Source organism: Caretta caretta, chromosome 26 (genome assembly GCF_965140235.1).
Source record: "Caretta caretta isolate rCarCar2 chromosome 26, rCarCar1.hap1, whole genome shotgun sequence".
NCBI lineage: Eukaryota > Metazoa > Chordata > Testudines > Cheloniidae > Caretta > Caretta caretta.
The window spans coordinates 11,615,704-11,643,324 of NC_134231.1; the positions used below are offsets into that span (position 1 = coordinate 11,615,704).

The following is a 27,621-nucleotide window of genomic DNA, read 5'->3' on the forward strand; positions in this document are numbered from 1 at the left end:
ACCAGTGGAACTCATTGCCAAAAGGCCTCTGAAGCAGCTAATACCGGCCCCTGTCAGAGTCAGAATTCTGAAGTAGATTGACCACTGGTCTACTCCTAGTATGGGAATTCTTCTGACTGCATCACAACCACTTTATGACCATTATACCAGCTGGCTTAACATTTTTTCATTTGCCAGGAAATTGCTATATTTTCTAGAGGGGTTGGATAATGCCCGAAAGGTTTGCAGCTTTGCTTCCAGTTGGATAAGCACCCAGAAAGCTCAGGGGCCCAATTCTGCTCTCACTGACTCTGATGTAAATCTGGAGGTATCCACGGAAGTGAATGGAGTTACACTGATGCAAAACGGGTGTCGGAGGAGAATCGGGACAATGTGTTTATTTGGGCCGTAACAGGATTGCAGAATCCAAAGAGGCTTCCCAGGTTCTGGGTATTTCCTTCTTGGGACACTCCAAATTTCCTCCCTCCCTCTGACAGCTCTTTGCTTCTCCCTGTGTTTCTTCAGGGTTAGCTGAATAGGCCTCTATGGTGCATCAGTGCCCACTAGTACTGCCCACGACTATATGCTCTCCATTTGATTGTGCTGCTTTCATGCCTCTCCCTTTGAGCATCACTCTGTAGGTCTCCTGGGAAAAGGGTGGGAGTGGGAATCTGACCTCCTGAAAGAATTTCACAAGTGTGGTACAAACGGCAGCCAAAATTCTGGGGAACGTTCTTTGGGCTGAGCTTCCTAACAGCCATGGGAGTTAAGTGGCAGGCCTATGCAACGGAGAGAGAAACTGAACCATAAAGCACCCAGCACAACAGGGTCCTGGCCCAGGACTGGGGCTTCTACATACTACAGGAATGAAAGTTCTGATTCCACACTTACTGGAGTCAATGGAAAAGTTCTCATTGACTTCAGTGTGTGTTGGAACAGCCCTATAGGACTTGCCTAAGGTTCTACAGTAAGTCAGTGGCAGAACAATTAATAGAACCCAGGAGTCCAGACGACCAGTCCTCTCTTCTAACCACCTGCCAACATTGCCTACTAGTTCTCGCACGCATGCCTAAACTGTGATGCTTCTCCTCTGGTCTAGGGCTGCCAAGTCTCCAGGATTGTCCTATAGTCTCCAGGTTTTAAGGATTCATCTTTAATTAAAGATAATGCCATGTGATGAAACCTCCAAGAATTCATCCAACCGAAGGTGGCAACCCTATCTCTGTGCCATTTAAAGCCAGTCAAACAGGCGGCTACCCACCTTGTTATTTTAGCCATTTCATGGCGACTCAGGGTGTTCAATACTGAAGAGTCTCCAATCCGTTTCTTGATCCACAGCTCGTATCCTATCCGGGAGTAGAGCATCAGCATGGCCGTGAGTGGCACCAGAAACAAGGCCACCAGGATAAAGATTGCATAAGCACGGCGCAGCTCAATGCTATGCCAGGACTCCAGACAGCAGACATGATGAATATTATAGAGAAAGTCATATTTCACCTAAGGGTGGGGGGGGGAGGGGCGTGGAGTGGAGAAAGATACAAGGTCAGAGACTTACAAGAGATGATCAGTGCATCAGAGAGGGAGCGTCAGAGAAAATAATATCAGTATGAACAAGAATGACACAACACTGACAATAAATAAGAAAAGGGGAAACGAATCAAATCTAAAAGCAACAAAAAGCCAAGAAGGGAGGAGTGCCAGAGACTCTGTGTAGTCCACTAGGGACTTTGCTATTGCTAGTGATTTTACGTCGAAGATGTTCAGATACCATGGTGATGGGCAGCGGTATAAAACCCCAAGCTAGGTAGGTAGGTAGATAGACCAACACCTTGAAATTTGAACCCAAACCAGAAACACCAAGAGTTAAGATTTTTTTTTTGCTTATATATAAATTGTCACTTTACATAAGAATTGACATACAGGGTCAGACCAATGTTCCACTTAGCCTAGTATCTTGTCTCTGGCAGTGAAACTTCAGGAGAAGTGTACAGAGCAGGGCAGTTTGGAGAGATCCATACTTGTTTTCCCCTTCTGCCTTGTGGCAATCAGAGGTTTATGGTCTCCCCAAGCATGAGGTTACATCCTTGACCATCTTGGCTCATAGCCATTGATGGACCTATCATTCGTGAACTTATCTAGGTTTTTTTTTAACCCAGTTATGCTTTTGGCCATCATAACATCCCCACAGGCAGTGAGTTCCACAGGTGTTAATTGTGTGTTGTGAAAAAGTACTTCCTATTGTTTGTATTAAAGGTGCTGCCTATTCATTTCATCGGGTGACTGTAGTTCTTGTGTTTATGTGAAGGGTTAAATAACATTTCTCTATTCACTTTCTCCATACCAGTCATAATTTTATTGACCTTTATAATCTTCTCCTCTCTTTTCTGAACTGAACAGCCCCAATCTTTTTAGTCTCTCCTCGTATGGAAGCCATTCCATACCCTTGAGCATCTTTGTTGCCCTTTTTTGAACCTTGTCCATTTGTTTCAATGGTTAATCCCATGCACTGTTAAAAATATGTGCCTTATTTCTAATTTGAATTGGTCTGCCTTTGCCTTTCAGACATTGATTCTTGTTCTATCTATGCCATTCTCCACTAGATTAAAGAGCCCTATAGTGTCGGTATTTATACTCTGTAATCAAGTCAACTCTTAAGCTTGTTCATAAACTGAACAGACGGAGCTCCTTAAGTCTCTTGCTGGAAAGTATATTTTTTCCAGCCTTTGAATCGTTTTCAGGGCCAAGTGATTTGCTCAAAGTAACAAGAAGAATCAGGAAATAGACCCAGGAACCTTTCCTCCCCTGCTCTAGATGTCATATCCCTTGTCTCCCCTTGATGAATACAGCAATAGCTTAGTTCTGCCGGCTCCATACTTAATTTGACTACGTACTGCATCTTGGAAGCTTCTGTTACAGACTTGAGTAGCTGTTTTACAGTTCTGTCTGCTGCAGAGTTATAGTGAGATAAAACTCAGACAGACCTGGCACTTGGCATATATTGATGACAATGTAAAGTGGAAAATGATTGACATGGTTTATCAGTGAGAATGCTGCTTTACAAATTGATGTTACTGCTGAAGAAGCCCCTAATTGCTAGGACACAATGCTTATAAAAAGGCAGAGGGAACAATGCAAAATGCAGCAGAGAAACTGGCTTTGCAGAGGGAATGGGAGATAATCACTCACTTCATGCCCACCCTTGCTGTCTGTCAGCAAATAGAGTGTCTGGAAAATGTAAATACCTTCTTTTTTAAAGGCTTCTGGCAGGAAAGTATTTAAATAAGCACTCAGATCTGTAAAGTTAATTCTCCTAGCAGAGACGAGGTGGGCAAGATATTATCTTTTATTGGACCAACTTCTGTTGGTGAAAGAGACGTGCTTTCGAGCATACACAAAGCTCTTCTCCTAGCAGGACATTTAAATTGCTATGTAATTCATTTACATTTGTAGAGTGCTTTGAAGATGAAAAGTGTGATGTCAGTGCCAGGTAATATGAAAACACTCTGGGCCCGCTCATCAGCTGCTGTAAATTGGTATTGGTCCATTGGCATAAGTATGGAACGGAGCATGCCTTCTGTGAATCTGCACAGCTGAGATATAGTTCTCTGTGTCTGCAAATGGGATCTTTTTTCCATTATGTTTTATGCATGTAACTAATGTAGCAGTGTCCATCTGACCCAAAGATCTGCTCACTGGTTCATCACCTCTATGAAAACTCTCTAGTTTGACACACTTGACGTTTGCAAAAATGATTTAACTGCATTTGGACAGTTTCTGATTTCAGTTAGGCTGGGGTCAACCCCCTGGAGTTGCTCCTGATTCACACTAGAAGAACAGAGCTAAGGGACTGGTGGGAGTAGATTGGTGGAGCTCCATTTAAGACAACAAAGCTATACTGATATACGACTGCAGGGGACCTGGCCCGTCGTCTAAGCTGTGTTAAATGTGGCGCAGAACGAGATTTTAAGTGCCGATATCATAAAGCATGCCGCTTCTGCTTATCATATAGAACAGCAATGTGCAGTGCCACTGAGCATGGCTAATACCCACTTCTACAATGACGCACCGGGAAGGAGGGGAGTCCCCAGTTGTTTTTCACTCAGACATCCCAATTAACTGTGATTAAAGTCGCTGTCAGGGACAAACTGTGGGCACTGGTGGCTTGACTGACATCCAGTAGAAGCATCATTCTTTGAAACGACCTGCTGATTTCCCCCTGGAAAATTTTACTATTCATTCTGGGCCTGATTTGCCTCTCACACCAGTATAAATCGGGAGTAACTCCACCGAGGTCACTGGGATTACTCTGGTATAAAACTGGCAGGAGAGGAGAATCAGGCCTCTCTATCTGATAACAGTACTACATATACTGCCTGCCAATCCTATTGTCATAAGCTTCTTAGTGGCAAGATCTCAGGCAAAGAATTTTGTGTGTTAAGCCATCAGACTATTGCACAAGGATTCATAGGGCCTGTCTGCACTGCACTCAGAGGTGTGACTGCACAGACATATCTGAGCTGGCTTTGATCTAGCTAGCTCAAATAATATAGCAGTGGAACGAGGGCAGGACGGACTGCATAAGCTCACTAGGATGTGTTTTCGAGCAGCTAGCCCAGGCTGCTTTGGCTTTACTGCTATTGTTAAACCAGCTAGATCAAAGCTAGCTCGGTACGTCTACAGGTGCTGCAGTGTAGACATATCCAGCCCAAGCCTGAATGTCTACATTACAATTTCATAGCCCTACAGCCCGAGCCCCGCCAGCCCAAATCAGGTGACATAGGCCAGCCCTGGATGTTTTATTGCAGGTGGACATACCCTAACAATAACACTGAGTGGCAGTTTTCAGATAAGCATTCTCTTCCATGAATGGGTGACTGGCATTTACCTCCAGAGTCTGAACGTACAGCATGGGCGACCCAACAATGACTGCAATCGTCCATACGAATCCTGTTTAAAGAGAGAAGAAAGGAAGAAATTAATTCTTTCAATTATGACCGTTACTTTTCAACATTTATCTCAAGGCATTTGTCAGTGTTTACTTTTGCCAAGTGAATTGGCTAGAATGAAAGAGCTGAGGCTCTAGATTTCTAATAACTGAGAGTTTGCCAATCAAGAAGCATCTTGTTTTTTTCACTTTGTTAATTATGCATAACTGCAGGACTCGCTTGGCCTTTCTACCTCTCTCTGCAGAGAATTCTTTGCTCATTGTCAAGGTGAATCAGTTACAGATTAAGAATCTAATATCTAATCCTTTACACTTTTCCTGGTTTAAAATGAACAGTATTTCAGTCTCCAGATCCAGCCAACTCCAGATGTTGTTCACTTGAAATCAAATTTTCAGAGTAAGGAAATTGTTCCAAACGAATAATCACACTATACTTTCATTCTGCCTCCCTTGCTCATGCTTAGTAATATCGTGCTTTGCAAATAGTTCCATTGATTTAAATGGAGCTATTCTAAAGAAAACTACTACTCAGTGTGAGTCAAGGAGACTAATAAGTCCGCAGAATAAGACTGTAGGCTGAAATTCTACTGTGGGTTATGCACCATTTAAGTGCTCAAAGTATGGTTCAAATGGGATGTAGACCTTGGGTTAGCCCTCTGCACAGGGGCAAATTTCACGTGCAATGAATTTTGGTTATGGGGAAAGTCACTGTGTTTGTAAATATGAGTTTTTCCCTGATTTATACCATTGGAGCTACTATAGATCATGGCCCAATTTGGCCCAATATATTGGATACCTTTTTAAAAAGGTGTCTCAGTGTGCTGTTTAACTTTGTATTGTTTCATCTGTACAATATTCCATATGCTTATATTGGGAAATAACTGTCTGGGTGTGAGGAAATGTTCAATTCAGTCAACAAAAGCCTTTTCACTGGCCTCATTGGGCATCGGATCAAACCTTAGGTGTAACCACTGTGGGTGGTGAAGGGGCATTCTCTTGTTAATTGCACCCGCTGTACAACTGTTCAAGAAATGTCACCCCACTTGTTGGGTTTGAGATAAGATGAATGGAGCCTGTGCAGTTCACCCAGGTCTCCCTGCAGCCTTTTGTGAGGGGGTGTGTTTCTGAGATCCAAAAGATGACTTTAGTGCCAGGAAACAGGATTATGTTTTCATTTCAGAGGGATTTAAGAGCTCACAAAGTTCCCCACCTCTTGATCTCTCTGTCTCATCCTGGGTCTAGTGCTAAATACTCTTCAATCTTTCAAAAAAATTACCTGACGCCTGCACAAAGCCAGATGCGGGATGCAAACAAAGGAAGATACCCGGCTCCCTTTTATGTCCTCTGAAATCAATGGGGTCACACTAGCATGGTGTAACTCAGGCTGAAGGATTTTCTTTTCCTTTAACAAACACACAGGTAATGCAGATTCTTTTTCTCTTGGAAGATGAATTTTTCCTTGTGCAGAGAGCCAGCATGAGGACTATGTACCCTGAAGTCCCACTTAAACCCAGTTTTGAGGATTGACGTAACGCTCAGAATTATGTACACTGGCCCTTTATGCAGGCAGGGGAAGGAAACGGAAAACCTCGTAAGCATGCAAGAAGTCCTGAACCTACAAGCTCTTCTTTACAGTGAGCCTGACCCTGCCCTGCTGAAGGGAGCTTTGTCATTGATTTCAGAGGAGGCAGGATCAAGCATTGTATAAGCCAAGCTGCCGAACACTGTAAAGCCAAAAATCACACTAGATAACTGCAGTGCTGCCGGGCTATCTTTTGCCTGCTGCTGAGTGGTTGTTTGGGGACTGGGGAGCGGGCCAGGGAAGCCCTGCTCACACCTCCACAACACACACAGACACACACACACACACAATCTTTTTCACCTGGGCAGAAGGAACCATTGCATTCCCCCAGGAGAGCACCTACCATCTTCCCCCAGCACAGACTCATCACTAGTACGAAGCACCCCAGAGCAGGATAGAGTGATGCTGAAGGAGTCCCCTATGAACGAATGGGGCAGTTGATGCTCCCAGTAGCCCCAGGGGTATTCTGCTGGACTCTTTCCTGCGTGAGGTCTCCTTCTGCAACATATCCCCTTTTAATGTGGCATTAGCTATGGATTCCTCTCCTCTAGTCCTACTACGTAGAGATCTGTAGGAAATGGAATTTGCATCCCACAAAAAAAAATTGAAGATTTGTTTTCGTTCTCAATTGGAACAAAACCGAACATCTTTTTTTGGAAATTTTCTGCCCACCTGAATTTTTGAAAAATGTTCACTTGGGGTCAATCAGAACATCCTCTTACCAGAAAGTCGAAAAGTTTCGGTCTGATTTTGATTTTAAAAATAAATGAACATTTCAAAATGAAAAGTCATTTAGAAATGAGAAATCAAAATGGAACAATCTGAGAGTGTCAAAACGTTCCATTCTGACACCACCAAAATGTTGCGTTCCAATTCTTTTTCCTTGATGAAATTTCATCTACAGCGGATACCTTCCTGCAGAAAATGTCTGTTTCAGTGAAAGAGCATTTTCCAATGGAGAAATGCTCTGTTGGGAATGTTTTGACCAGTTCTAAAATCAAGTCATCTAGTCCATCCCATCCATGTAGGTTTATCCAGGGATTGTGTCATCCCAGTGCTTTTTGTGCAATCTGGTTTGAAATCACCCAAGGCACAGGGACCTGTTCTGCCCAGACATAAGTTATTACTAAATTTAGGACAAAGTGTCATTTATCATTGAACCTGGGATTCAAATGTGATTTAAATGTATCCAATTAAAACAAAAAACACATGTCACTGACCTGAGACTTTTTTTGAAACCGATGGTTTTTAATAGCAAAAGTAAACCAGATCCTACAGCACTGGTTTCAGTGAGGCCACTCATGTAACAAGGTGCTATTCAGGGTGAGTAAGAGGATCAGAATCAGTCCCACTGTCTTTATAGTTCTGTAGAGCTTGAAAGCAGCAATGTAAAACTTGATTCTTCCCACACTTCCATGATGGAGCAGGCGGGGGATCAGGAATAGTTCCACTGAAATCATGCTGATGTAAAGATGGTGTAAATGAGAGCAGAATCAGACTGTCACAGTGGACTCAAGAAAATAGTGAGGGATTAAATTGTGTAATGCACTGGTGTGTTTGTGTGAGAGAACTCACCTCTGTTACAGGCCTGCCCAGTGTTGTGTTTAGCCAGACACAAAAAGAAAACATGTGCTTTCAGTCTGAATGACTTGTCTTTTTCATGAAAGAGAAAAACCAGCCAACCTAGAATGGCTCAAAGCCAATGCTCATGGAAGTTAATGGGAAGGTTCCCTTATTAGCTTCCATGGGGGTTTCCCTATGTTTGTCCAACATGGGTTGGATTTGAACGTGTCCTAGAGACAGCATTGCCAACTCTCACAATTTTGTCATGAGTCTCATGATGATTATTGTTTTCCTTAAAGCCCCAGCTCCTGGAGTCAAGTGGATATGGGATGATTTCAGCTTTCATTCTTAAAAAGAAAAAGTAAGTTTCTAGCCCTTGTGGCTATGGAGAAAGCTTCAAAAATGTGACCTCAGTGCACCCTATAGGCTCAAAAAGCCTTAAATAGAAGGCAAATTAAAAAAAAAGCTTTGAATCTATTATTTGTACATAATCTCATGATCTGAAAGCTGATCTCATGTTTTTTGGTGAGCCTGACTCATGATCTTTGAACATTTGGAGTTTGCAATACTGTAGAGGTGCAAAACTCCATGCCCCATTACCAGTTACCCTACATATATACTCAGCCATACCTAGCATTTTGTAGGTTCTCTTGTTTGTGTACTGTCTCTTCATCTTCAGTGGGTGAACTATTCCTTGGTACCTCTCTACAGCAATGCATGTCATGGTAAGGGTGCTGGCCACAACTGCCGTGGTCTGAATGAAGGGGACCATCTTGCACACAAAGGGGCCTAGAAAAGAAAGACACATTTTAGTGTGCTGGCTCTCATGGCAGAAATAAATCCTAACCCTAAGGCCTGGGAGCAAATTTCAGCTGGTGGAAGGGGGAAGGGGGGCTCAATTCTAACTCAGATTGTCCTCTATGCTTGGACTTCTTTGTAATCTTGGGGTTGTCAAATAACCTGAGCCAGATTCCTTCCTGTACAGAGATCTATTTAGCCCAGGAGAGGAGGGGACCATCAAAGAACTGGTGATAACTAGAGTTAGGTGAAATTTTTCAGACAAAACTTATTTTTGGTGAAAAAATGGAGATTCAGCACCACGGAAACATTTCACGAATTCCTGCAGGCTTCGCCAAATTGTTTTGACCGGGGGAAAAAAATTGGAACACATCAAGTGGTTTGGATTTTTTTTTAAAGAAAAAATGTTTAAAAACTGTCAAAATGATATTGTCAAAATAAAATATTTAGTTTGACCCAAAACTTTTTTTTCTGACTTTTGGATTTGCTAAAACATTTAAAAAAATGTCATTTTGCATTCAACCCCAAACAACACTGCCCCCTCCGCCCCTCAGGTGGTGGTGGTTGGTTGTTGGTTTTTTGTTTCTATTTGCCAACAAAAAGAAAAATCCATTATTTGCACATCTCTAGCTGTAACTTCCTGATTCCTTCTAGCTGCCTTGGCCTGGCCCTGCTCTAAGTCAGAGCAGCCTAAAGGCTTCTCTAAAATACACTAGGTAGGGATGGTCCCCAAGAGACCAGGCATCAGCTAAGAACTGGCCAAGCTCAGGTGTGCTCTCCCCTCCGCCCCCTAGACATGCTCCTACACTAGATTGTGGGGTCAGTCGGAGTATGTAGGCATTCCTATGCTGGGAAAATCTCAGCGAGCCAGTTAGAGACTCTGGGCACCACCTGAGCATTGCAAAGTGGCAGGAAAACAGGGGAGAGAATCTAGCCACGTGTCCAGCAGGCTTCCGCTTAATTGCAGTATGAATTCAATGCTTTTCTTTCCTGCACGCCGGTGTAGGATAATGTGCAATTACATTACTTTTGACCGCTGGATGTCTGCCCAGCCTTTCAGAGCTAAAACAAACAAGCAGCGAGGGGCTGAGTGTGATGACTTCTCAACAATCCTTCCAGCCCCCTGTGAAAGAAGGGAAATTTTAGCCAGCATGTCACAAGAGCCCTTAGGATGGGGACTACAGAGCGATCCAGTGGAGTCCATGGCACAATGCAGGAAGGTGGAGTTTCTTGCAGAGCCGTGCAGCACCATGTACCATTGGATCTTGGTTTACAACTGGGGCTCATAGGTACTATGGTAACCCCCCAAACCCAATAATAATTAACAGTATCACCTTTAAAACCCGTCCCACACACGCACCGCCTTCGATTTAGACACTGCTATAGTAAGCCTCTTTCATTTCAGACCAATATTCGGAAGCAGCCAAGACCTCACCAGTGTAATGGTAATAGGGAAGTATCACTCAGACATTAAATGGACTGCACCAAGCCAGAGCATATCTTGAGCTCAAATCCAGCCCTGGGCTCTGCAGATATGGATGCCGCCAAGCTGTGGAGTCAGTATGGTTCCATGGGCAAACAGCAGCAGGATGCTGCTTGGGTGGTACACAGAGCTCAGCCCCATGGAAAAGCCCCACCAGAGCTGCCCAAAGAGGTCTGGGCAGGCATGGGTCATAGAATCATAGACTATCAGGGTTGGAAGGGACCTCAGGAGGTCATCTAGTCCAACCCCCTGCTCAAAGCAGGGCCAATCCCCAACTAAATCATCCCAGCCAGGGCTTTGTCAAGCCTGACCTTAAAAACCTCTAAGGATGGAGATTCCACCACCTCCCTAGGTAACCCATTCCAGTGCTTCACCACCCTCCTAGTGAAAAAGTTTTTCCTAATATCCAACCTAGACCTCCCCCACTGTAACTTGAGACCATTGCTCCTTGTTCTGTCATCTGCCACTACTGAGAACAGCTGAGCTCCATCCTCTTTGGAACCCCCCTTCAGGTAGTTGAAGGCTGCTATCAAATCCTCCCTCACTCTTCTCTTCTGCAGACTAAATAACCACAGTCCCCTCAGCCTCTCCTCATAAGTCATGTGCTCCAGCCTCCTAATAATTTTTGTTGCCCTCCGCTGGACTCTTTCCAATTTTTCCACAACCTTCTTGTAGTGTGGGGCCCAAAACTGAACACAGTACTCCAGATGAGGCCTCACCAATGCCGAATAGAGGGGAATGATCACATCCCCTGACCCTATCTCCAGCCGTTGGGGTCCACAGACTGGGAAGAGCAAGGCCTGCCTTGTGCTCGGGCCAGGGGCTGGACTGATCATTTTAGCCTTATGGTCTGATTCTCATTTACACTAAACTTTCAGCTCACTGTGGCCTAGTGGATAGAACACTGAACTGGGACTCAGGAAATCTGAGCTCTGCTGCTGGGGTGACCTTGGGCAGGTCATGCTCCCTCTTTGTGCCTCAGTTTCTGTGGAATGGGGATGATGATACTGAGCACCTCTGTAAAGTGCTTTGAGATTTATGGGCAAAAAGTGCTATATAAGCAAGAGGTGGTGTGTTATTAAAGTCTCCTTCTGCATCTCTGGCAGCATGCTGTTTTCAGAAACAGTCTCCTGAAAATACCCCGTGTTGCAAATGCCTTCACAGGCACTGTAGAGCTGCCACCAGGTCTCTGTGCCCAACCTGCTCCCAAAGCGTGGTGTTGGGGCCAATCAGAACTGCTATGGGTCTTTTCTGCCTTTCAGGCCAGACAGGGGACCATGTGAAGCAGAGCATAAGGTAGAGTAGCCCCGAGGCTGCTTTTACTTGCAGCAGGGTGATAAGATATCAAAGGTGGCTTAAAAAACACCTTCCACCATGCCCCCTGACCCTTCCCAAAGGGAGGAACAGAGCAACTGGACATCAGGCACTTAGGGCAGATAATTTATGGAATATGCATCATTCATCAGGCCACTAAAGTCATCGTGCTGGGATGTTAAGCAAGCTACTCTGAAGGATTATAACACTGTTTTTAGGTTAGCGTTCCCCAGCTCCTGAATCTCGTTTTAGCGTGCCACTCCTTTGATTGAGGGCGAAGTTTTAGGATGATGATTTGGGGTCAAATTCTGCTCAGCTATGTTGGTATAAATCCAGAGTCACTCCACTTGACTTCAGATTTACATCAGTATAACAGAGCAGAATTCCCCAACACCAAAACCCTTCATTTCATAACAGTGGAATAAGAAGCTCTGAAGAGCATTAGTTCTGTCGGAGAAGAGGGGAAAGTTGGATGCTGAAGTCTGATCGTGCCAGTCAACGATGAATGGCCTTCTGAAGTTATCTGATCACATGGCCGTTGTGTAAAGCAGACACAAGGATCAGTCATGCTGGCATCAGTAGATGGAGGTTTTATCTGGTTTTCTTTTGCATGAGAATCAGTTGAAATTGTGTTTTGTTCCAGATGCCAGATGCTGGGTACAATACTACCAAACTCCCAGTAGGATGCTAGAATATTGAGAGACATCTGCATCAAGTGACTACTAACTGACTCAACTTCCTGGAGGTCTTTGTGCCTTGAACGTTGTTGACAAGAACGCTGTGGCTTGGCTTGCCTGGATTGCATATGCCAAATAATACAGTGAACGCCCCCCACCTCTTTGGAAAGGATGAGTTTCCATCTCAGCCCATTTGCTTTTTTAGAGCCAGGACTGGCAGCAGCTTCTGATGCTATCGCTGGGGATTTATCTGCATCTGAGACTTTCCCGGAGCACAATGAAATTGTTGGCGTTTGAACAATTTTCTGCTCATTTTACAGCCTTTTCCCCTGAGATGAAAGAGCTTCAAGGGAGCTCATCTAATCTGTTGCTCATCTGCTGGGCTCCCTAGCAACTGACGGGCACACATGAGGCTGCCTTTTCTGACCCTCATGTCTGATTTATGTGGAAGTGTTAAGGAAATAGAGGTTTGAAGATTGTGGATGCAGATTTAAAGAACCCAACGGGTGACGTGAGGCTGAATATATGTTTTCTCAAGTAACAAACTCTCTGGAGCACAGTCCCAAAACGTGGAGGTGGAGAGATTGTTTTTAGCACGGACGCATCTGGGCTTTGAAACTGGAGTCCTTTCCTAGCCCTGGATCTGGAGATGAGTTATTCCTAAAGCTGCTGGCTAAGATAATCACAGTGAGGAGATTATCAAAGGCACCAATGGGAATTCGATATTCTTCTCTGGTTAATTGCCAAAGGGAATTGGGCACCTTTGAGAGTCTGCCCTCTAGTGGGTGTGCTAGGAGCTAATAGAGTCTACTACCTGCTGTGGCTGGAGCTGGGAAAGCCAGGGGGTTTCTATTCTATGCTGAAGAACCTTTGCATTGTGGAGGAGAGTTGGCTTGACCTGGTACGTCTCCCAAGCTGCACTATAGGAGCTTATGCTCAAATAAATTGGTTAGTCTCTAAGGTGCCACAAGTCCTCCTTTTCTTTTTGCGAATACAGACTAACACGGCTGCTACTCTGAAACCTGTAGGAAGAGAGGCCACTGGGACATCTCTCCACACAAAAAATATAGTTCGGGCTGGAAGGAGATGGATGAAGTTCCACTGGGCTAGGACTCAGGAGAGGTGATTTTTGGTTCCCTGTTCTGCCATAGTACATGCTGTGTGTACGTGGACAAGCCACTTAGGGGCTGTCTTCCCTGCAGCATTAATGTGGGCTTTTACTTGGATGTCATCCCTAATACTCTTACCCACCTCATCCGCACACACACAAAACCCTCTGGCTCAAGTTTGGTGTTGCTTTAAAGCCAAGCTAGCTGGCCCAGCTGTGGGTAAAGGCTAGAGACCACCCTGCAGTGATTACACAAACTAGCTCACTCCAGTCCTGCTTAGCTTGCCAGATCCAACTCCCAGAGAATATGGCTGAGGCCACGATGCATTTGGGGATAGGTGGCTTGCCTTTGACCTGTTCAGTATGGGGAGTATACACAAAGGGATAGTAACTGTTGGCCATGTGGGTGTAAGGCATTAAGTCAGCTGTTAAGTGAACAATACAGTTCTCCCCTTTCTAACACAAGAAAATTCTGCTGTCTAGAATCAAATTGATTTTTAATGAGCCTATGAAGGCTCCAGTCCAAATAAATCCCTGGTGTCACTCCATCCACTTGTACAAGGTGTGCCAATGATTAATTTGCTCCAGCATTTCTAATGTAATTTAGCAATTAAAAGGCCAGGTCTTCAGCGGGTGTAAATGGACATCAGTGGAGTGATATCAGCTGAAATCTGGCCCATCATTTCTGTCTGGAATTGGGTTCCTGAGGCCCTGTTTGGCTTTTTTGTAAGTTCCGTCGGGAAGCTGAATCCCTGAGGTTCAAGAGTTGATTTGTGGTTTAAGCAATCACAGTTCCATTTCTGGCAAGGGTGGTCCCCGTCTTTCTTTGATCTAGTGCTATTCCCAGATTTTCATACCTTTCCCTTCCTGTACAAACCTGGTGTTTCCCCTTGTTTGGCAAGACTGAGAACTCGTCAGCATTGGAGATTTGCCCTGATTTCAGTCATTGTTGACCAGCTACCAGCCTAGCTGCACCAGCCTGAACTGTAGCACAGAAAGCCCCTGTTTTCACCAGTGGAGACCACCCCTGCTTGACACAGAAGCCAGCTGCACCATTGCAAATTGCAGCTTGTAAGGGTTTATATTGTCTGCACCAGGGGTTGTCCCCAGTGTAGAAAAGGTCTAAGACACGATCTGGTGGTCGGAGCACAAGATCAAGAGCCCGAAACTCCTGAGTTACATTCCCAGATAATCACTGGGATATTCAGCAAGTTGCTTAACCACTCGCTTCGTGCCTCAGTTTCCCCATCTGTAAAATAGGGATAGCTACCTCACTGGGGTTTTGCAAGGGTTAGCAGATGTACGTGACGACTTTTGGAAGAGAAAAATGTATTATTAAAGTTAATTGTGAAGAACCCAGATGTTTATGGATAACGCAGTCCAATTCTTCTGCAACGTTTCTTCTTTCTCTATTTTAATAGGATAATGCCTCCCTTCCACCACTGTTATGAAGATTCGGAGGTGTGGGGGTTTGCTTTGAAGATGAAAAGGGCTATCCAAGCATTAGGCACGTGTATTGTCAGTGTAGTGATTCCCTTGGGGGGGGGGGGGGTTGTTTGCAAAGCCAGGGAATACAGTCTGCCCATCAGGAAACAGGGATGGGAGAGGATAAGGCAAGGGGAGAAGAGAATCAAAGGAGATGGGAAGAAAAGCAGATAAGCAGCTGAGCTCGACAAAGCCCAAAGGCTAGATCCTAGACTGGTGTAAATTGGCGCAGCTCCTTTGACTTCTCTGGAACTACGCTGATTTATGCCAGCTGGGGATCTGGCCTCACGAGCAGTCCTGGTGCTAGCCCACTGGCGGCCCTAAGCAGGAATATATTCTCCTCCCCCCCCACCCCACCCCCCAATACGAAAACAGGCAAATTCTTATAATAAAAAAGGAGTAAGGGGCTGCCTTGAGCTGTTTGGGGCCCTAAGCAATTGCTTAATCTTCTTATGCCTGGCCCCAGCTCTGCCCAGGAATTATATATAATGGGCCAAATCCTCAGTGCATGACTGCAGTGGAGCGACACTGATTTACGCCAGCCCAGTGAGCTGGGCCATTAACATCACTGGATTTACTCCTGATTTACTCTGGTTCAGAATCTGAACCAAAGGGTCCGATTCTCCTCTGCACTGCACCGGGTGCTGTTTACACCAGCGCAGAGTGAGTGTAAAATGCTACCACGTCACACTCACGTCCATCTACCTCCACTTTGCACTGGTGTAGGCAACTCCTGAAGGTGCAAGGCAGGTATCCAGTTAGAGTATTAAGCCATCTATTGATCTGAAACTATGGGCCAGATCCTCATCAGATGTCAACAGACCTAGCTCCTTTGACTTCAGTGGAGCTCCACTGATTTACATGAGCTGAGGGTCTGGCCCCAAACTGCAGCTGGGTACATCTTTTGCTCTTTTAAATTACAGTGATCTTCTGTTTCAATCGGTCTAAAGATAAAATCCTTTAAATTTTATTTTATAAAATGGACTCAGATATATGGTAGTTAATGATATTTGTTTTTTAATTACTATATTTTTTTTTGCTGTTGCTTTATTTCATCTCTTGAATTTGGACTGGAAATACTCACCAGTAATTATGAATAGCTTAATATTGTATCTAGTTGTTAGAGCACTGGACTGGGGCTCAGGAAACACTGGGTTCTATTCCTGGCTTTGCCGCTGGCCTGCTGGGTCATGTTGGATAAGTCATTTCCCTTCTCCATGCCTCTGTTTCCCCATTTGTAATGGGAAAAATGATACTGACCTCTGTAATGTGCTTTGAGATCTACCAATTAAAAACACTGTATAAGAGCTAGATAATAATAAAAATATCGTAACAAATCCATGCCTACCTAAGACATCACATTTCTTAATAACCCACATTGCAGTACCACACCGTAACGGCAGCAAAAATAGACTTCCAAAAGCACTAATGCCTAAAGGAAAATCTCCATTATCTGCTGGCTGTATAGGACCTATGACACCCAGTTCAGCGGTTCTGTTTTCATCCTGGAGAGGCCAGTCAGATGCACACAAGCAAGTTAATTGTAATGTATCATAAAAAAAGGAATACATTGTATTCCGTGCCCTGCTGGTTTCATACGCTCTCATCTTGAGTTTCCTCTCTTCTGTCACACAGTCTGTCTTGGGCTACAGCTTAAAGGTTGCCATTCTTCTCCCGTAATATTATTCTAACATAAGGAAGCTTTCTGAGGAGGAGACAGTGTGATTCCCTGGCCAGAGCACTGGACTGGGAGTTATGAGACCTGGCTTCCATTCTCAGTTCTGCCACTGACCTGTTGAGTGACCTTGCGCAAGTTGCTTCCCTGTATAGTGCCTCAGTTTCCCCATGAGCAAAATGGTCCTGGCTTTTCTTTGTAACATGTTCTGTGATCTAAGAAAGGAACATGCCTATATATCATTCGGGGATCTGTCTGTACAAACAAGAGACAAGGTGGGGGAGATAATATCTTTTATTGGATCAACTTCTGTTGGTGAAAGAAACAAACTTCCAAGCTACACAGAGCTCTTCTTCTCTATGTGTATTCCCTGTGTCTTACCAGCCTGAAAAGCATGTCTTCCTCAGGCTGAGGACAATGGGGAGATACTTAATATTAACCATGGTGCTTTGAATGAACAATAGAACAATAAACCATGGTGCTTTGAATGAACAATAGGTGTGCTCAAGCTGGGGAAAGATATTTCCTCCTCTGATCTGAACAGAGGGTCACAGCAGTGCAGTGAAGAAAAGAAGTACTTGTGGCACCTTAGAGACTAACAAATTTATTAGAGCATAAGCTTTCGTGAGCTACAGCTCACTTCATTGGATGCATGCAGTGGAAAATATAGTGGGGAGATTTTATATACACAGAGAACATGAAACAATGGGTGTTACCATACACACTGTAACAAGAGTGATCAGGAAAGGTGAGCTATTACGAGCAGGAGAGCGGAGGGTGGGGGGGACACACGGACCTTTTGTAGTGATAATCAAGGTGGGCCATTTCCAGCAGTTGACAAGAACAGTAGGGGGGGAAATAAACAAGGGGAAATAGTTTTACTTTGTGTAATGACCCATCCGCTCCCAGTCTATATTCAAGCCTAAGTTAATTGTATCCAGTTTGCAAATTAATTCCAGTTCAGTAGTCTCTCGTTGGAGTCTGTTTTTGAAGGTTTTTTGTTGAGGAATTGCCACTTTTAGGTCTGTAATCGAGTGACCAAAGAGCGTGCAGTGGGTAACCAGAAGGGGGACTGGATCTATGACAGGAGCTAAGTATTATTAGTTTAAATAAAGTGGGGAACTGTTTGTGAAAGAGAAATGGACTTTTTACTCTCGTGGCTAATTTCTTAACTCAAAGGCAATGGGACATTCCTTGTCTCCTGCTCAACAAGAGATAGATACATCAAATGGATTTTTATGTATCCCATCTCAACCTTTTCCATTGCATTCTTTATTCAGACGCAGTGTCTTTCCACCCCCTCATAGGCTGGGTGGATCAAATGGAATGGAAAATGATGAGTTATTTAATAATCTCATTTCCTACCAACGCGCTGAACTTAACACTTGAAACTGACCTTGCATTTGTTAAAATGCAGGTGGAAATACAGTACAATGCCATGCCTAATTCACTTAAGGTGGTGAGTTCTGATTGACCCTTCAGGCATTGAATATTTGACAAGCATCTGTCAAATCTAAAATATTAGGAGGCAGGGGGGAAAAAAACCCCTCTTAACGTTCCTTGAACATAAAAGAACTGTGAGCAATAAGCAGAATTAATTTCTAAGGTACTAATCTTGCCAGACACGTGATGATTTTCTTGATGGATTTACAAAATTAATGGGAACAGAGGAAGCAGTGGACATAATATATTTGGGGTTTAATAAAACATTTGAACAACAACTGATGTATTTTATCTTGCAAAACTATAATTAAAATTTACTTTGATAAAATAACTGAGTTTAACAATTTGGCAGGTGCAAATTAGCATAAATTCAAAGGAGCTATGCTGAATTACATCAGATGAGGATTTGGCCCATTCCCTTTTGGACAGAAAACTGGCTGCAATCCATAATAATTAGCTCTTATATAGAAATTTCTTTTATAGATTGCGAAGCACTTTACAAGGGAGGGCAAGTATCATTATCCCCATTTGTACAGATGGGGAAACTGAGGCACAGAGCGGTTAAGTGACTTGCCCAGCCCATCAGTAGCAGAGCTGCAAATTGAACATAGGTCTCCTGAATTCTAGAGCTGTGCTGTCTCCACTGGATCACACTACCCTCTTAAACAAAAGCCAGTGTATGCATCTATCTAGTGGAGAACTGCAAAGGTTTGTGGTAGGTTTGATCTTATTTAACAACTGCATTGAAGTGCTGAATGGCAGATGAATTAACAGCTATTAATGGAGGTTACTTGGAATAGGGTCAGACCCAATCTGCTTTCATACCCTGCCCCTCCTCAGTTTCCTTTTCTTGGAGTTCTCAAAAACAGTACCCTCTTACTCTGGAGTCTGGTTGTAAGCGATAACATCCCAATTCAACAACTAACTCAAACCCGAACAAAACTTTGTCCCACTCTGCAGTTCCAACAATTTTTCCCCAGACCCAGCTCCTGCTGTCCAATGTTTCCTCAGTCCTTTCCCTCTTCAAGGCTTCTGCCCCTTCCATTCACGGCAGGTAGCTCCAGCCAGGCCTTTCTAGCCGCTTAGTGTGAAAAACTCCTGACACTGCACCTCCTGCCTGTCTGCTCCCTGAAGGTCTCATTATCCTTTCTTCTGCTCAGTGGAACCGACTCCCTTTTACCTGCATCAAATCCCACTGTGGGGAGGCAGCTAATTAGTCAGAGGTGAGGCTAAATTCATCTCCTTTAAAGGGCCATTCTGCCTCGTAACTAACAATACAAAAATAGGAAAAGCTGCAAACTCCGGTGAGGATGTATCATATAAAAAGGCCTAGAGAGGCTGGACACATGGGTAGGAAATTAAGAGAAGTCCAAAGCTTGCAAATTGATAGGGATTAGATTGCTGAGATATTGCATTTATGCAGCATCCACCCCTGCCCCCAAATATACAAACAAGTTACAAAGGAGTGTATGTGGTGGAGACCAGGGTTCCTCTAGGGTGGAATATTGCAACTGTTCAATAACACATTGCAAAGGTGTATCACTTCTTTATGATTAAAGAAGTGCAGTACCCTGTTGAAACTGATGTGGTAATTCATAGGAGGAAGGTTGATTTGTACTGCATGTGTCCTGTGCATGGAATCTCGTGGTGCTAGGCAAATATAGATGTTATATGATAAATGATTGGTGCATTATACTTTAGATGGGCGTCCTTTTCCCATTTATGAAACCAATGGTCAAATATGCACTGATATATACCACATTACCCAATGTCTTTACGGTTGTCTTGGAGTACTGCACAGAGAACATGTTCTTCCAGTAATGCAGGCTATCTCAATAAGTTTCAGTGACAGGAATGGAGTCCTAAATACTCCTCATTTTGTTTTCAAATGGACGATAATTGTTGTTCTAGACCTACCGTGATGCAATGATGTACATCCATGCAATCTAGAGACATGCTTGTCCTCTGTAAAACAGATTTGGGATCAGATCATAAGCTGGTGCAAAATGGTATTTTTCCACAGACTTCAAAGGAGCAACAGTTTACAAGCTTACAATCTAAGTATAAGACAAGAGACAACAGATAGGTACTGACAGACAGACGGGGCAATGTAAGGAAACAATGAGATAATATTGGTCGGCATGATAGGCAGTGGTCTCAGCTAAAGGACTTAGGCCAAGCTCCTCAAAGGTAATTAAGTGCCTAACTCCCTTTGGTGTCAGGGGATCTTCTGAACTTCTCTTAATTTCCTACCCATGTGTCCAGCTTCTCTAGGGCTTTTTATATGATACATCATCACCAGAGGCTGCAGCAGGCCAAAGTCCCTTTTCTGGGAGTGGTAACAGACCTGCCTCCTCTATAGATCAGTGTGGGACATTTGTAGGTTTGGGCTCTTTGGATTCAGATGTAACTAGATGGCTGGGTTGTGCCAATGGGATCAGACTCAAAACCACAGTCCCAGACAAGAAAGGGAGATGACATCTAAGCCAACTCCCTCCATTTAATCCACGTCACCACCCAAACTTCAGTGACAAAAGGTCCTATCTGAAGAATAACACTAACGATGTTCTGAGTCTGAATTTGTTTTTAATGTACATGTTTCAAGGAGTATAAATGGTGCCAACATTACAAAGCAGCTCAGGCATATGATGAAAAAGCTAGTAGGACATCAGACGTGATTCTAATCTCACGTACGCCCGTGTAATTCCTTTTACATTATTAGAATTATTCTTGATTTACGCTGCGGTAGGTGACGTTAAAACCAGGCCTCTTACTTCTAATTCTCATATTACTAATAATTAACCAGCCTCTCTGGAAAGCCACTTTGAGCTGTTACATTTTACAATATATAATCAGTGATTCATTATAATTAGTCCTGAGCTCATTTTATTTTGCTATTGGACTTCATAAAGACCCTTATCATTTTGTAGAGTGTAAGACTTCTTTGTTTTCATCAGATGGACTCAATTACCAGCTGACTCTAAAGTGAACTTCTGCTGCTAATAACACTCTTTCTAATGGAATCTAGTAACATTGCTCCTTTCTGTAACTAATGTGGCTCTTTTGCATTAGGTAGCACTGGATTAATACAGGAAACACTGAATGATTTAATTACAGTCCACAGTTTACAGATGCACCAAAATTCCAGAAGGGCAGGGTGACCTTGCTCAAAATTTTACTGAGTTGGGAAGAGGAAGAGAACATTAAAGTAAGTTAGGGAAGAGACCACAGAACCAAGATGTGTCCACTCTAGTGTAAATACAGAATAAATCCATTGATTTGAGTAGAATTACTCCAGATTTACATCAGCATGAGAGCAGAATTTTGGCCAGTATATCCTAAAAGTCTTAACACCTAGCAATTAGGGTCTGATTCTCTTTTCATTATCACTGATACAACTGACCTCAGTGGAGTTTTGAGTTACTCTTGATTTACATCATTGAAATCAGTGGAGCTACCCTGGCATCAAACCAGTTTGAGGGAGAAGAGAATTGGGCCCTACAATTTAAAACCCTATTGCTTATCTTTTAGCATAAACAATTGGGAAGTTTCCTTTGTCCGAAAGTTGGATTAAAGTTCTGTAGAAGTCTGAGCATTATTGATTTGTGTTTAAATATATATCTGTATAACTCTGAGACAAACTAGGGGTCTGATTCACTTCACACATTGGTTTTATATTGGTGTAACTTCATGGACTTTGCGGGAGTTATTTTTGATTTATGCCAGTGTACCAGACACAAAAATCAGGACCTGGGTTTGTTGGATAAGTGCTTAGCGCAGGGGTGGCCAACCTGTGGCTCTGGAGCCCCATGCGGCTTTTCCAAAGTTAATATGCGGCTCCTTATACAGGCACAGACGCCAGGGCTGGAGCTACAGGCGCCAACTTTCCAGTGTGCTGGGGGGCGCCCACTGCTCCACCCCTGGCTCTGCCACAGGCCCTGCCCCCACTCCGCCCCTTCCCGCCCCCTCCCTTGAGCCTGCCATGCCCTCGCTGCTCCCCCTCCCCCCAGACCCTCCTGCACGCCACGAAACAGCTGATCGGGAAGTGTGGGGGGTGGGAGGCAGGGGGTGGGAGGTGCTGATTGGCGGGGTTGCTGGTGGGTGGGAAGTGCTGGGAGTGGTGGGGGAGCTGATGGGGGAGCTGCTGACGTATTACTGTGGCTCTTTGGCAATGTATATTGGTAAAATTCTGGCTCCTTCTCAGGCTCAGGTCGGCCACCCCTGGCTTAGTGGGAGGCAACCTTTGCTGATCCCTACAGTGACTGTTAAAAGTAAAGGCCCTAGAGATCAGTGTCTCCACAGTCTTTGAACTTGAACATGTGCCTTTTCTTTTTGTTTGGGAATTGCAGCTCAAATCCTCAGTGGGGGGATGCTGGCATAGGTCCGTTGAATTCAGGGGAGCTCCATGACATCCGTGGAGCTGAGCACCTAGCCCTGCTTGTGTCTTCTCAAGTGTTTATGCTCTTGACTCTGGACCAGCCCTTTGCAGTTTGCTTCTCTTGGGATGCTTCCCTGCAGTTTTGCTTCTTCATCTATAAGGAAGAATTTCATTATCTTCCTCATTCCCCACCTTTGCTTCTTATCACATGAGTTTTTCTTCTGGGACAATAAAGTTTATTGCTGGCCATGACAGCTTCTCAGAATGAAAATGAAACATTTGCATAATGAATACGGATACAAAACCTAATGACATTTCCATTCAGTGTCTGTCCTTACTCAAGTTTCTGCCATAAGTTGCAGTAAAATATTGGATTTACAAGAAATGATAGAGGACTGTATTTCAAATGTCATCTGTATTTATTGCCTGGTGGTTAGCACTCTATGGGAATGTCTACACTACCCACTGGATCAGCGGGCAGCAATCGATCTAGCAGGTATCCATTTATCGTGTCTAGTCTAGACGCGATAAATTGACCCCCGAGTACTCTCCCATCGACTCCTGTACTCCACCGCCGCGAGAGGCGCAGGCGGAGTTGACGGGGGAGCAGCAGCCGTCGACTCACCGTGGAGAAGACACCACGGTAAGTCGATCTAAGTACGTCGACTTCAGCTACGTTATTCACATAGCTGAAGTTGCATAACTTAGATTGATTCCCCCCCGCCCCCAGTGTAGACCAGGGCTATATGAATTAATCATTGTCTTGTGTTATATCACGGAGGGGCATTGTACACTCTCTTTCTCTATGGATTGTATTACTTTCTGAAAATCTCACAAAATGTTAACTTCTACAGAAGAGACAACCATTAACTTTTCATCTCCTACCTGTGCTGCATCTGCTAAAATGCCTAGTTATTTAAAATCCCCCAAGCCATACATGTTGCTGTGGTGAACAGTGTATAGCTGAAAAATAGTCAAATCCTTCCCTCATGTCTGTCTGTCTACAACAGAACCCCTATTTCATAAACTCAATGGAAGTGGAAGTGTTCATAAAATTGAACATCTCAAAACTGCAGAGAAATAGCAGCTTGCCCAAGGAGTTTGTAGTTCGGCTGGGAGTCAAACCTAGCTCTCCTATAGGTCAGGCTAATGCCTTAACCACTAAACTATCCCCCCTCTTGAATACTAGCCCCTCTTAAAAGCAAAATACTCCTCTCTTCCTTGCCTGGTTGTTTTTAGGAGTCTGTATTAACACACAGTCAAAACTCTGAGGTCAAATTCTGGGCTGATCCATATTCCATGTGATTCCAGTGAAATAAGTGGGTTTGCATTAGGTGTAGGTCACTGCAGCATTTTAGACCAGCCCTGACTTCTATGGGAGTTCTGACTGAAGGAGGACTACAAGGTCACCAAGAGACTCCACTGTGATTGTGTAGCAACCCGTTTGTGGGGGCTGGTTTATTCTGCATAGAAAACAGTCCTGAAAGAACCAGATGGTAGCAAAGTAAATATGGAGGTGGAGAAAAGAGATATGAAGCATCTAGCTAGCCTGAGTGAGAAAAGGGGATTTGGATCTAAAACCTCATCACCTTACTCCTGATTTTCCCCACTTATAGCGTAGGTTAAGACAAGATGCAAAAAGTGTGTGCAGCAAATAGCTTGAAGGGCTTAGACGAGCAGTTTAGCAGAATGGAAGGGAAAAAGATCTGATCTTGGAAATGTGGCAAAGGAAAAAGTGACAAGACTTGGATACAGTTAGGATGTGCAGGCTAAAAGAGAGGGCTGAATCAAAGAGGAGACCTGGGTTCAGGTTCTTTGAGCCTCGTTCTCTTCTGCCCTGAAGCTTGCATCATCATTCACACGTGTGCAAAGAGAGTGCCAAGAACTACCACCAATTCTCATGATTTTCACCCAATATTTGGTGCTTTTCCTAAGATCCAGCTCCTGGAGCCCTGTTATTGGGTGAGACCATCGCTTTTATTTTAAAATAAAGTACGTTTCTAGCCCACACTTCTGTGGGGAGAAGCTTGAAAACGTGATCGCTAAAGACGATGACAGTCGAAGACAAATAAAAAGAACCCCAATGTTATGCTTTTAAAACATCTCATGATTTTGGGGGGATCCAACTCATGAATTTTGAACAACTGGGGTTGGTGATACTGCTACCATTCTGATCTGGGAACATTTTACATGTGGCATAAGTGAGAACGATTAGACAAGGTGCAGGGCAGTGGTGAACCAGGGCTGTAACTGGACGGCTTCATTCATTCTTGTCGATTCCAGCCCCATTCACCACCTATCATTGAATATCATTCAATTTTTGAAAATGCCTCATCTGTTCAGTTTCTTGCCATTTTATGTCAAGATGAGTTTTCTGGTAAAAAAAAAAAAGTTTGTTTCTGACGTCCGTGATGTATAGCCGCATTCTCTGTTGGGACTGAGTTTCCTGGGGGTGTTTAATTTAAACCCAAGGGAAAGGAGGGGATCAGAACACTCCTCATCGTAGAGTTTTTGACTTTTTTTTTTAACCTAGGCCTGGTCTACACTACAAAGTTGTGCGACATAACTGCGTCAGCTAGGAATGTGAAAAAATCACACCCTATAGCCAACATCTACTTCCTCAAAAAATAACTAGATAAGTTCATGGAGGACAGGTCCATCAGTGGCTATTAGTCAGGATGGGCAGGGATGGTGTCCCTAGCCCCTGTTTGCCAGAAGCTGGGAATGGGTAATGGGATGGGTCACTTGATGATTCCCTGTTCTGTTCATTTCCTCTGGGGCACCTGGCGTTGGCCACTGTCGGAAGACAGGATACAGGGCTAGATGGACCTTTGGTCTGACCCTTTGGCCATTTTTATGTTCCTATGTTCAACATAACAATGCCGACAAAACCCACAGCAACTATGTCGGTGTGGATAAAACGGCCGACGCACGAGTGCTTTTGTCGGCATAGCTAATATTATTCATGGAGGTGTTACTATGCCAGCAGAAGAACTCCGCTAAGCTCTGTGGTGTGGATGTGGCCTTAGGGATGCTGAATTCCCCTGGATAGCTCTCTCTTACCTTCATCATTATATCTTTTTTCATCAGTCCATCCTAATGCCTGCTGGGATGGGATAATACAGCATGTTCTGTGCACAGCGAAAGATGTAGCAGAGTGGGGTCTATGCATCAAACTACCTGAGCGGGCATTAGCAGAGAGAAAGCAACAGTTACTACACAAAGAAGATATTAAAAGCTGATTCCTATCAGCCTGGTCCCTGCCTGAAATTCCAGCATGCGCTTAAGTGTTGCTGAGCAACAGAAGCGGAACAGAGCCTTCCTGTGTCTTATCACTCATGTTACCTTCAGAGGAACACTTAGTTCTGAAGAAAGAAAAGGAGGACTTGTGTCACCTTAGAGACTAACCAATTTATTGGAGCATAAGCTTTCATGAGCTACAGCTCACTTCATCGGATCACAGAATCATAGAATATCAGGGTTGGAAGGGACCTCAGGAGGTCATCTAGTCCAACCCCCTGCTCAAAGCAGGACTGATCCCCAATTAAATCATCCCAGCCAGGGCTTTGTCAAGCCTGACCTTAAAAACTTCTAAGGAAGGAGATTCCACCACCTCCCTAGGTAACACATTCCAGTGTTTCACCACCCTCCTAGTAAAAAAGTTTTTCCTAATATCCAACCTAAATCTCCCCCACTGCAACTTGAGACCATTACTCCTTGTTCTGTCATCTGCTACCACTGAGAACAGTCTAGAGCCATACTCTTTGGAACCCCCTTTTAGGTAGTTGAAAGCAGCTATCAAATCCCCCCTCATTCTTCTCTTCCGTAGACTAAACATTCCCAGTTCCCTCAGCCTCTCCTCATAAGTCATGTGTTCCAGTCCCCTAATAATTTTTATTGCCCTTCGCTGGACTCTTTCCAATTTTTCCACATCCTTCTTGAAGTGTGGGGCCCAAAACTGGACACAGTATTCCAGATGAGGCCTCACCAATGTCGAATAGAGGGGAACGATCACGTCCCTTGATCTGCTGGCAATGCCCCTACTTATACATCCCAAAATGCCATTGGCCTTCTTGGCAACAAGGGCACACTGTTGACTCATATTCAGCTTCTTGTCCACTGTAACCCTTAGGTCCTAGGTCCTAGGATGCATCTGTCATTATGCTTAGTTCTGAAGGGATGAGTTGACTTTTCTTCACACTTACTCTATACAGAGAGCCAATTCCTGCCTCCTCCGTCCTCTGGGAAGGAAGGAGCCCTGCCACCTTCTTGCCCATCAAAGAGCTGCTCTCTGGGGCTGGAGGAATTTCATCCACGGTAATGTAGATGGAAGAGGGGGGTAGGCACATAGGCCCAGATCCTCAAAGATATCTAGGCTCCTAACTTCCATTGTTTGCTGGAGGATTGGGGCCCTAGATGTCTGTCACGGACCCACCAGAATGGTGCTGTGCCCCAGCTTATGAACAGCCTCTTGGAGGGACTCCGCTACAATGTGCCAGACCCCAATAGATCTCACTCTTCCTTCAGGGGAGGCCATGCAGCTGGGACTTCAGCATTCCTGCTTCTCTCTGTGCTCTTTGCTCACTGAGTCCAGATGAGACAGGTAGAGATGGCTGGAAGAAACTTGTCCACTCTTCAGGGACTAATGCCTGTCAGCAAGTATTTGCAGTGACACCAGGCAGCCTTTTCAAAACAGCAGGGTTTATTAGTCAACTGGAACACAGCATTGGAAGTCCTTAGGTTAGCGTAGAGAGAGAGACATATTCCCCACTGGGTGTGCCTGTCCTTCATTCTCCAGGCAGGGCCATGCTGAGTTCACAGCCCCCCTGGCTGGAGCTTCCCTCTGTTGCGTGTCAGTTCCTGAGTCATTGGAACTTGGGTTGCCTCTCTGGACCCCTTGTTAGTCTGAGTCAGTTTCAATCAGTTCCTTAACAACTCAATTCACCCCACCCAGACAGGGAGGTGACACCCACACAGCTATATCTCTTAGTCTGCCCTGAGAGCAAACTTAAACCTTTTCCCCTAACTGGGTGAGCAATGCAAATTATAGCGGGGAAACTGAGGCACATGTAGGACTCATCAAAATATTACAGAAAATTCCCACTTTGTCACAACATTCCTACTTGATATTCAGTAGCTTGGGTTCACTGGGCATCTCCCCAGAACCAGCCATATTGGATACAGTAGTCTG

At 44.3% G+C, this 27,621-nt stretch overlaps 1 protein-coding gene across 2 annotated transcripts in view; it reads right to left on the reverse strand.

The window, feature by feature from the left end:
* Positions 1-27,621, reverse strand: part of LOC125626354 (pyroglutamylated RF-amide peptide receptor-like) — an 87,084-nt gene that overhangs the window by 7,294 nt on the left and 52,169 nt on the right. Inside the window, exons 2-4 of one of the 2 annotated variants that reach the window (XM_048829203.2) lie at positions 8,700-8,858; positions 4,865-4,926; positions 1,241-1,476 (exon numbers count right to left, since the gene is read on the reverse strand). In XM_048829203.2, the coding sequence (XP_048685160.1) occupies positions 1,241-1,476; positions 4,865-4,926; positions 8,700-8,858 (457 nt within the window). The remainder of the gene's footprint in view (positions 1-1,240; positions 1,477-4,864; positions 4,927-8,699; positions 8,859-27,621) is intronic. The other variant, XM_048829204.2, reaches the window with a different exon arrangement.